The sequence below is a fragment of the Rutidosis leptorrhynchoides genome, chromosome 1 (assembly GCF_046630445.1).
Source record: "Rutidosis leptorrhynchoides isolate AG116_Rl617_1_P2 chromosome 1, CSIRO_AGI_Rlap_v1, whole genome shotgun sequence".
In the NCBI taxonomy this organism is placed as follows: domain Eukaryota; kingdom Viridiplantae; phylum Streptophyta; class Magnoliopsida; order Asterales; family Asteraceae; genus Rutidosis; species Rutidosis leptorrhynchoides.
In genome coordinates this window covers 177700407-177711793 of record NC_092333.1, presented here as the reverse complement: position 1 = coordinate 177711793, position 11387 = coordinate 177700407, and the positions used below count along the sequence as shown (strand labels likewise).

At 33.3% G+C, this 11387-nt stretch overlaps 2 protein-coding genes across 2 annotated transcripts; one reads left to right on the top strand and one right to left on the bottom strand.

The window, feature by feature from the left end:
- Positions 1-446: 446 nt before the first annotated feature.
- LOC139867247 (heavy metal-associated isoprenylated plant protein 3-like) lies at positions 447-3174 on the top strand. Its single transcript, XM_071855593.1, has 4 exons — positions 447-660; positions 1306-1520; positions 1636-1723; positions 2736-3174. Exons 1-4 carry the CDS (start codon positions 507-509, stop codon positions 3098-3100), a joined length of 822 nt encoding a protein of 273 aa, XP_071711694.1. The 5' UTR covers positions 447-506; the 3' UTR covers positions 3101-3174.
- Positions 3175-3673: 499 nt separating this feature from the next.
- Positions 3674-7375, bottom strand: LOC139867238 (probable CoA ligase CCL7). The gene is made up of 6 exons (XM_071855581.1): positions 6315-7375; positions 5196-5385; positions 4632-4777; positions 4190-4257; positions 3970-4072; positions 3674-3882 (listed from the first exon to the last, which is right to left on the bottom strand). The coding sequence occupies exons 1-6, from the start codon at positions 7308-7310 to the stop codon at positions 3769-3771; spliced, it is 1617 nt and encodes a 538-aa protein (XP_071711682.1). The 5' UTR covers positions 7311-7375; the 3' UTR covers positions 3674-3768.
- Between the last annotated feature and the right edge of the window lie 4012 nt (positions 7376-11387).

Genomic DNA, 11387 nt, shown 5'->3' with positions numbered 1-11387 from the left:
AAAAATAACACAACTCTTAAAAACGTATTCCTAGATCACATATAGTACACTTTAAACGAGCACTAAATATGAATGAAAAAAATAAAGTAAAAAGGGTTAAAGGCTATCAAATTGTTATCTTCAAAAGAAAAAGTGACATCCATTATTTTCTACTAGTATTTCTTTTCTCTTTTGGACAAAGGTGGGTGACCTTTTTAAGTCAACTTCCATAGAAACCGAGTGGTTTGTAGTCACATGCTTCACTTACATTATAAAGAAATTTCTTAGTAACCACCATGAAACCATCTCTTCAATTCCAATTTTTCATCTTTAAACTCATGTCCTCAATCTCCTTTTTCTTCCTAACAAAACAACAAAATAACATAGTACTCTTTACATAAAAGAAACTTCACACTACCATCATTCTCACACCATTATAAATTAAGTCCACACTCATTTCATTATAAACATAAAATTTCACTTCTTTTTCTATATAACAAAAACTTACTTTCTTACATTTTTAAAAAATGGCTAAGAAGATCCACAATATTGAGAATGAGAAGAACGGAGATGGTCAGAAGAACAATAAGAACGACGGTAGTGTAATGCTGCTTCTTAAAATTGACATGCATTGTGAAGGTTGTGCTAAAAAAGTCGTCAAAACTGTTTATTCTCTCGAAGGTAATCCATTCCCTTTATTTACTAATTGACGGGTATATATCCTACCATTATATTTTGTTTACGTAATTAAGACAACAGTTGACAGAGCCGTCTCATTACTTTCGAAGACCCTGTTCGAAATATTAAATGGGCCATCATAATAAGTAAACTTTTCACTGTCGTCATCGTCACGTTTTATCTAAGACCCCAGTTTTGTGTCCCACAAATCAATGATCAAACGCCTTAGTTGTCTCATCCCATTTTATCAAACACCACAGTATTATTGGGCCCTTTCAAAATTTTGATTCTGTTCAATTGCCCCACTTGCACACCCTCTAAAACACCCTCATAATTGATTATGGGCGCTCATGGAACAATAACACTTGAACGCCCCAATGAGGTGTTATGGGCCGTTTAACATGTTTTAATGTTTTAACCGGTAAAAACAATAGTACTCTTTTTTTTTTTTCTCATTCATTTTTCTTTCATTTCCTTTTCTTTCATTTAGGTGGGACCAACATTCTATCCAACCACATTCCCCATTACACTCTGTTCGTTTCTGTCACCAATCACCATTATAAATCGTCTTATTATTTATGAATCTCTCAAAGATATAAGTATGTTTCATAGTAGTACGTCAATATAATTGCTAAGTGATATATATAGGTGTGGAGTTGGTGAAGAGAGGGGACAATGATTTCAAGAAAATTACCGTGATTGGTAAGGTCAACCCGGTCAAACTCTGTGAAAATGTAGAGCAAAAACTTAAAAAGAAGGTTGAATTAATATCTCCGGTAATAAACAAGAATAATGACGGTAAAAACAGTAACAATTTTGATGCTAAAACCGTTGCTGTGAAAGAAGACAGTAAACCTAAAAAGGTACTGATTAATTATAATTAAATGTGTACCTTTATTTAGCACTTTATTACTGTGGGTAAATTACGCTTCTCGGGTGATTAATTATAATTAAATGTGTACTTTTTTGTTAAATCAGATTCAGGTGACAACTACGGTGTTAAAGATGTCATTACATTGCCAAGGATGCATTGACAAGATTCGAAAGACCGTCAAGAAAACCGAGGGTAATCAAGAATATTTATCTTTGGATTTTCACGTTAAAGAAGACAATCAGATTTTAGTAGTTTTAAAACAGGGATGATAGTCACACAATCAATATTGATCCATATACACAGAATTGACTCTTATATTCTTACTTACAATAATAGATAAATTTAAGGTTATAATTGTAAGTTTTATGATAACAAGTGTGTATGGATCAAAAACTGGTGTGTGAGTATCACTTCCCTTTTAAAACAATAATAGTGATTATTAAATTTTGGTAAAAATATAAAATTATTCTAACAGTAAGACAGTATTACTCGTATAGTCCTTTTATCCTGTAATTTTGTCATAAGCACCTTTATAATTGAGACCCTTTTAATCTAAGAGCTGCAAGGGTTTTAGAAGCACATAACATTTTTTATTAATTTAAGCAACTTACAACAACAACATTCATATTCAATTCCACTTATAACAGACCTAGAATTTTATTTAATAACCCTGGTCATGTTAATACGTGTCTTTAGTAGCTAACTAGGACATTGGTTGTGTCTAAAACGTGTAGTATCCAATCCCGCTTATAGCATATAAATTAAGTAACGAGGGTCATGTTAAATACGTGTCATTGGTAACTGATTAGGAAGTTAGTTGTGTGTAATAGGTAACGTACCTAAAATGGTAACGAAAACAAAAGTAAATAACTAATGGAGTTGATTTAGACCACCGAGGTTTTGTCTGAGTGGTTCGAGGGGGCAGCCTGTTTGTCCTTAACAAGTTGGCGCAGGTTCCATTCTAATGATCGGGATCTAATTGGTATTGTCAGCAATTAGCTTCTCGGAGGGGTATTTCCAACTTTCAACCGTAGGGTTGTAGCAATTTGGTTTTCATCATAACGCGTGTGTGGGTGACATATGATCGCGAAGGTGGTTAAGTCTCCTCTCAGTGATGCCGATACTGCCATTTAAAAAAACGAGTTGATTTAGTTCTTTGTTAACGTAGCGTTAATCAACTAACGGTGTAAACTAACTTTGATAGGGTTTATGGAAATGTCGATCGACAAGAGCAAAGATTTGGTGATCGTGAAAGGAGGAATAGATGTGAACAAGTTGATCACGACGCTAAAGAATAAACACAATATTAAGGCCGAGGTTGTTCCGGTTAAAGACAATATTAGCAATGATGGTGGAAAGAAGGGAAAACGTGGCGGAGGCGATGGTGAGGAGAAAGAAAATGGTGATGGGGTGCAAGTAGTTGAGGGTCAACAAAACTTGGTTAATCAAAATCAATACATGTATCCATATCCACAATACATATATGAGCCACAATACCCTTTTGGTTATAATATGCATGCATCTCAAATGTTCAATGATGAAAACCCAAATGCGTGTGTGGTTATGTAAATGACTAAAGTTGAGGAAAAGGTTACCTCAATAACTTAGTGTGTTATATGTATCTTTAATTGTTTACTTTGTCTTAGTGATTATAATAAAATAATTTGATAACATATCTTATTGATCTATTTAAAGTAGCTCAATTGAACAATAAATAAAGGCCGGCCAGTTGTTTATGGCTTTATGCAACTACTACTATGAAGACATTCATTCATAAATATAATACAAAAATAGATATATAGACACTTACAGATTAGAGGAAAATTAAACATGGCAATTTTTAACTGATTATACTAAAAGTGGATTAACTTGAATTATAATATCTAAAACTGGTAGCCTTTAATTATTTATAATAATACAAGCATACTTTAAATTTGCCGCTAATTTATTTTACCCTAATGTATGCATCCTAACCGATTTATTAGGTGACAATTTACAATATGTGTCTAACGAAGTTTAAACCTAATACCTCTTGTTAGATATCATAGCCTCAACACTAGGCTATTTTAGGATGATTCGTATCTAAAGTTAACTCATAACTAAATCATGACCTATACTAATAAAAAAAAAAAGGTCTCAGGAGACAACACAACAAATTTCGTGATAATTTAAGTTCACATATAAATTTATTGCAGAACAAGAACAAGAAATGTCAAACTTTATAATGCAGAAAAATCCTACATTTTCGACCGGGCCTTTTCAATAAGTTCGCGCCTTAAAAGTTTCCCTGAAGCTGACTTCGGAACACTGTTTACAAACGTTACCCGCTTCAATCTTTTATAAGGTGCAACCTACACCATGTAAACTCAAATAAGTATTGTGTATTTGTTGAAAATTTCAATTGATCATGATATATAAAGTATTGAATGAATATCTACCTGCTCTGCAATAAATTTCATGACATCTTCTTCGGTCAACGAACTGTTGGGTGATCGTACAACAAATGCAATCGGCACCTCACCTGCTTCAGCATCTGGATACCTAATAAAGAGAATAAAAAAGCACTTTTTTATAATAAAATATGTCGATTAATGTGATTATAAGACGGATACAAAATGGTGTAAGCGAGTAACGAAAAAGTTTTTATTTTTGGCTTACGGGATAACTGCAGCATCTGATATTTCAGAATGTGATACCAATATGTCTTCAAGCTCTGCTGGTGCAACCTATATGTACAGACATTAAAAATTGAAGATTGTTTAGGCCAAATTCGAAATATTTCAAAGAATTTTATGTGGCAAAATGGGTAGGTCAGTAATGGGTCAAAATAAGTTGCGTCATTTCTATTTTAAGATATTATAAGTGAGTTAAATAGTAATAACCATAGCAACAATCTAATTTGGAAAAAAAAGGTTTTAGTTATCTTTTTCAGATCACTGTTTGACCCGTTACAGACGGTACAGGTTTAGAAAGAAAACACCCAAATCGACTCATGTATGATATTATTCATTAATGAGTTAAGTTATGCTTTGTATCTCTAATAAGAACCTATACAATAGTATATTTGCAAAATCTGCCTTATTGAAACATGCAGTATTACCTGAAAACCCTTGTACTTAATGAGTTCTTTAATTCTATCGACAACGAACAATTGACCTTCGTCGTCAATATAACCAAGATCCCCTGTATGCACGAAGCCCTGTTTATCTATTGTAAGCTTTGTAGCCTGAGGATTGTTGAAATAACCTAACCAAAGTCAAATGTCTCGACAGTTATTCATTCCATCCAAATTTAATATTGGCGTTTCGAGTGTCATATACTTGTATATGAATAATCAAATCAGAGTTACCAAATTGGCAGGTCAAACAAGTAACATTTGAATATTCTTGGTATGGGTTGAAACAAATGGGTTGCATTGACTCAAAACACTATTACTTACAAAAATATAAAAAATTAGTCTCTATATAATTATAAATACATAGTAATCTTCTCTTACGTATTAATATAATAAATTGATGTAGTAGGTTTGGTGTATTAGAGGAAGAATTTAATAAGTCATTTAACATGTTTCCTTTTTAGTTCATTTCATCCGGCCAGTTAAAGATAAAACATAACCCAAATTGACTCATTCATATACCAAAATAGGGCGAATTTGCCAACTTACCTTGCATCATGTTATCTCCCCGAACCCATATTTCACCCATCTGCTTTGGTGGAAGCGGTTTGCCCGTATCCACACTAACTATTTGGGCCTCGACTCCCGGGATAAGCATTCCGGCTGAGCCCGAGTGTCGAGGACCCATAATCGGACTCTCCACAGATATAACCCCGGTTGTTTCAGTCATACCATATCCCTGTTGTACATCAAGTTTCAATAATTATGTCATTAAAAAAATAGTACAAAATCATTATGGCTAAGCTATATAGAGTAATAGAGTAATAGAGTAATAAACTCATTTTTCTATAGCACATTTAAAATTCGTCAAGGAAAGAGAGAGCTAATATTATCAAGATTCATAACTATTGTTTATAATAAATTTATTTAAGGTTGGTCAACATTCGTGTACTATTGTCATAAATTCAAGATCTACATAAAGATCACAACTTTAACGTGTTTATTTTTCTAAACTAAAATCTACAATGATAGGCAACACATGGAAGTACAAAATAATAAGATCAAAAAGGGTATAAAATTTGGAAAAAAAAAAACTACCTAACCCACGTGCATATATACATTTGCAGTAAGCAACCAATTCCTTCACAAAACTACACATTTGATGAAGACAACAACAATATTGGTTTGCAACTAATAAAATGTAAATTATTAAAATGCATGATTAATGACACACTATGAATCAAAGTATGAGGAAACTTCTTAGCACATATTTTCAAGGTTCAAAAAACAAATTAAATACAAATCACATGTCAAGATACTATAAAGATTCAGGGGGGAAAATAGTAACCATAGCAAATTGGAGTTCAAAATCATTGATTATAACATGTTTATTTGAGTAATTTCTTTTTAGCTTCAAGATTCACATAAAGATCACAGCTTTAATGTGAAGTCTAAAAAGATATATCCGTACAAACATGAAACTTGGAAGTACAAAACTATAGATCAATCAAACATGGTATATAGACAATGAAAGAGTAAATCAATCAACCCATGTGCATACGTGATAGATACTACACCATTGATTGATATTGATAAAGACATCAAAGATTCAAAATAAATACCAAAAACTTAAAATGTTGCAACTAACAAAACTGTAAAAAAATTCACCTGAAGGATCAAAATATGAGGGAACTTCTTAGCACACTCTTCCATTAATTCCTTCCCTAACGGTGCAGCACCCGACCCGATTTGTTTAACGGATGACAAGTCAAACTTTTTAGCCACATCTTGTTTAGCTAAAGCAAGTATAACAGGAGGAACAACCCATACATGTGTAGGTCTATATTTTTCAATATTCTTTAAAAACCCAACAAAATCAAATTTATCCATTGATATAATAGTGTTCCCTTCTTGTAACTGTGAATACAATATGACCCCAAGTCCAAATATATGAAACATGGGTAAAAAACATAAAAATCTATAATCTTTCTCCCCCATAAACTTTTGATCAGAAGTAACCATTTGTGAAACTGATATAAAATTCTTATGACTCAAGATCACACCTTTACTAGCACCTGTTGTACCTGAAGAATACAATAAAGCTGCAGTATCATCACCTTTGATCATCACTTTAGGCAATTCTGAAACTGACCCAGATTTTAAAATCAAATCTTTATATGAATAACACCCTGTTCTTGAACTTTTTGATCCTAAAAACACAATGGGTAGTCCAAAGTTTTCAACTTTATTATACAACTCATCAACGGTGATGATAAGTTTTGGGTTAGAATCTTTAATTTGTTTAGATAATTCTCCGACAGTGTACTGCGGATTCACGGTAGTAGCGATGGCGCCAATAGCAATAATCGAGTATAAAGCAACTGGGTATAGGATTGAATTGGGTGCGAATAGTAAAACGACGTCGTTTTTATTGATACCCAGTTGAGTATTTAAAGCGTGAGAGAATTTAGCGACGGTGGTTTTAAAGTCAGAAAAAGTGAGGGTTTCGCCGGAATCGGATTCGATTAAAGCTGGTTTATTTGGGTAAGATGAAACGTTACGGAAAAGGAATGAAATCATTGATGTATTGGGGTCTGCCGGAATTACTAACGGTGGTCGGAGTGATCGGAATATTCCGTCACGACCGTAGCCGGATTTCTCCATCGAATGTTTGGTTCGTTGAATGATAAGCAAGTTGCAACAAATGATTAACACAATGTGAAATATAAGAAAATATATAGATAGATCTAGTCTAGTCTAAACTATCTACTCCTATTTTATACGTGTAACAATTATTTACATTATTATTATTAGTTGGTGCAAAACTATACGTCAAAGTTCAAGTTTTGGCTTTACTTGATAGATTCACATGTAATTTATATTATATTTATATTTATATTTATATATATAAATTGTGGTAAATGGTGTCACCATGTGATTGGTTGACATCATGCGTGAATAGTAACTCCTTTTTTTCCATCCAAAACATGATTTACCACAATTTATATATATATAAATTGTGGTAAATAGTGTCACCATGTGATTGGTTGACACCATGCGTGAATAGTACCCACCCAATACCATCCGGATCCCCTGACCCGCTCCACCAACCTGACCCGAATACCCGCTACAGTACCTCATTTCGTTAATAGTAACTCTTATTTTTTTTATTATTTTTTTTCTTCCCAAAACATGATTTGCCCAACACCCCCCAAACCACTAACCCAATATCATCCGGATCCCCCGACCCGCTCCACCAACCCGACGCGAATACCTGCTACTGCAGCTGCTACTGTAGCTACAGTATTTTTTTTTTTTTAAACCAACCCGCAGCGTAAGCTCGGGCCAAAAAACTAGTTATTACAATTACAAGTACAAAATTTAATGCATAATATTTACAATTTTTTATTTTTTTCTAATAATAACGAAAACTTTATAATAAGAGTCCCAAACAAGGATACAAACCGAAGCGACGTGAGAAGAATTGAAAAACAATAAGAGAGACTAAAACTAACCGACGCTAACTCCAACATCCCACATACAACATACAACACAAAAGACCCAAAACAACATATTCTTCTTAACCAAACAGAGGCCAAATGCAACAAAACAAACTTGAGGCTCATAAATAGGAATGACAATGGATGTTCCATCCAGAGAACATCCACTCGATCCGATCCATTTATAATGGATATGGATGATGTAAATGGACGATTAACGGATATGGATATGAATGGTCTAAATATTTTGTGGATCGGATATGGATGACAACTTATCATCCACGGATATATTCATTATCACCCGAAATACATCTATATATACATATAAACGTCTTAAAATATATGCATATACATCTACATATTGATATACATATACATATAACCTACAAATGCTTAAATTATTAACGAAAATAAGGATTGCGATAGTCACAATTATTGAATTGTTACTAACAATATTCAAAGTTACATATTTAAATCAGTTTAAGCCTGTATTTACTTATATTATAACATATTTCCTCAATTAAATTCACAATCGGCTACAAATTATAATCAAAACGTAAATAACAAATCAAAAACATAAAGATCAAATATTTATATTTGTTAGAGTCTATATTAAATTGATATAATCGTCGTTAGATTAACATTTCATTTGATATCCAATGGATATCCATTAACCCGCGTAATCCATCGGATATGGATATGGATGGATGAACTAAAATTAAATGGATATGGATATGGATGAGCAAAACTTAAATGGATATGAATATGGCATCATCCGATCCATATCCGATCCATTGTCATCCCTACTCATAAACCATCACATACAACTTAAATAAAAAACACAAGCAATGATCAACCTAAATACTACATAAAACACAAGTTGTGATCACAGATATCAAAAGAAAATACCAATCTAAAACGAGCATGATTACTTCTTTCCGGGCGCTCGCTTATCTTTCGAGTCTTGATTATCGATTTCACCACCGCCTAATCAACCGTAGGACGATTGAGATCCTTACCCGCACGATTTTCAAACAAGTAGGATATAATGTTTGAGGAGCCAAGTCAATCTTATCTTATTAATGTAATAGTAAAATAATATAGTAATAATAAAATAGTGTAAGTAAAATATATACGAAACTGAAATTAAAATATAAACTAATCGAATTATAATATTCACACAAAATAAATAATCGGATTAAGAATGAAAGATAAAAAAGAGAAGGTTAAAAAAAACGATCTACCCGATATTAGGTTAAACCATGCTTGTGTTTGACACAATTCCCTTAAACAGATTCTTCATCTGTTCCCAGGGTACACCGGTCTGAAGCAGCGTACTACCGGAGTTGAACACTTGCTTGAAAGGTAACCGGAACGGGAAGACCTTGTTGCGGCTGAGAAGAAACTCGAATCATATAAGAATGCTTATATGACTTTTGGTGTGTTTTTCTAGAAACCCTCTAGGCCTTTATTTATACTGGAAATCAAAGCCTTAGGTTTGCTCCCACTTCCGATGTGGGACAATTGTCAAACCTTCTAGATCTCGCATCAAAGAAGCTACTTTGAGATTCGATATCTCATTCACCTTTAATCCGTTTTGGACACACTTTAGCTCATTGTAAAGCCCTCGTCAAGGACTACAAAACCACTAAATGTTTATTAATAGATATCAATTTATCATATATTAATTAGTGCTCAAAGTTGGTGAAAATTACACTTGTTTTTGACCAATTTTCCAACAATCCCCCACATGAATGGAGTTTGATCTCAGAAACAACAATATTTTGATTAAGTTTCAGCGGTTGAATCTTGCATACGATAAATAGGTGTTACCCTTTGAACTTTCGCTTGTGAAAACGCACTTAGTCTACTTGCTCTGAGTAGATGGCGATGTCTTTGAACTCGTTTGTCTTTGAACGCTCACACAAGACTCTCCCTGATAACGTCAAGTCCTCATAGTTATGTTCGTATAGTCATGAACATTAGCCTGGTTCTGCGTGAGCTTATCAAGTATTGTGCCCCAACAATACACTTCGAAGCGACCCCACTTCTTTCTTACATAGGTGATTCACTACCGAATGGCTAATGATTTACCATGCATGGTTATATCAGTTGAATCATTAAAAGTCATAGGCTTATCCTCTTACTTGTCACTTTTAGGAATGGACCAGGAAGTCTACTCCTAATTAGTAAATGCAATACCCTAGCTATTTCCGTTAAGCTTTGTTAACTGTCCGTTAAGTATTTAACGGTGTTTACTTTCGATTCGTGTATTTAATTAAATTAAATGCATACTTGAGTTCGTGATGAACTAACATATTTAATATATAATTATATAAGCCGAAAAACTTATTTCATATTTTGAAATGCTGAGAAAACAATACGGTTTTGAAAACTGCAACAGAGGTCTCACGATACTGTAGGGTAATTGAAATTACCAAAAACTTTTAATCTTGGACATCATCATCAAACTAATTAAATAAATAAACTTACAACGTTCAAGGACTAAATTGTATATTATAAAATAAGAAAATCAAACTTATAAAGTCTTGTATATTTGAAAAAGGTTTTTACATAAACGTTGACCACCCAGTTTGTTCGATGATTCACGAACGTCATAACTGTTTTAATTGTTTAATTGTGTATATATATATGGATATATTAAAAGGATTGAATGTTTGATGCCTTTCATTCATGATTTCAACCTTATAAATACAAGTGTATGGTTACCAATAATTTTGCTAACAAACTAACTAAGGAAACACAATATGTGGGATTAATATACAAAGTCAGAGTATCTCCACAATAATAGTGATGATATGCTATATCTCCTAAATATATGGATTGGTGAGCTGTACATGAATAATACACGTTAATACACCCCCATAGTCTGGACAGCAGGTGGCCGAATGTTCAGACTATTACAAAATTCATCGAACAGAACGCGTGACAATCCCTTAGTAAAGATGTTAGCTACTTGATAACATGTTAGAACATGCAAAACTCTAACTTGACCTCTGGCCACTTTCTCACGAACAAAATGAATATCCATTTCTATGTGTTTTGTTCGTTGGTGTTGGACAGGATTACCCGAAAGATAAATGGCACTTACATTGTCGCAAAAAACGATTGTCGCTTTAGGAATCAGACAACTTAGCTCAAGTAGTAGATTACGAAGCCAACAAGACTCGAAAACAACATTTGCTACACCTCTATATTCTGCTTCAGCACTTGAACGGGA

Bases quoted from the DNA above. Each gene is read 5' to 3' on its own strand.
- LOC139867247 (XM_071855593.1), top strand. From the start codon at position 507: ATGGCTAAGAAGATCCACAATATTGAGAATGAGAAGAACGGAGATGGT. The intron at 661-1,305 runs GTAATCCATTCC...TGATATATATAG, and splicing joins AACTGTTTATTCTCTCGAAG to GTGTGGAGTTGGTGAAGAGA. The intron at 1,521-1,635 runs GTACTGATTAAT...TTGTTAAATCAG, and splicing joins AAGACAGTAAACCTAAAAAG to ATTCAGGTGACAACTACGGT.
- LOC139867238 (XM_071855581.1), bottom strand. From the start codon at position 7,310: ATGGAGAAATCCGGCTACGGTCGTGACGGAATATTCCGATCACTCCGA. The intron at 4,778-5,195 runs GTAAGTTGGCAA...GACTTTGGTTAG, and splicing joins GGGAGATAACATGATGCAAG to GTTATTTCAACAATCCTCAG. The intron at 4,073-4,189 runs GTAAGCCAAAAA...TCTCTTTATTAG, and splicing joins TCAGATGCTGCAGTTATCCC to GTATCCAGATGCTGAAGCAG.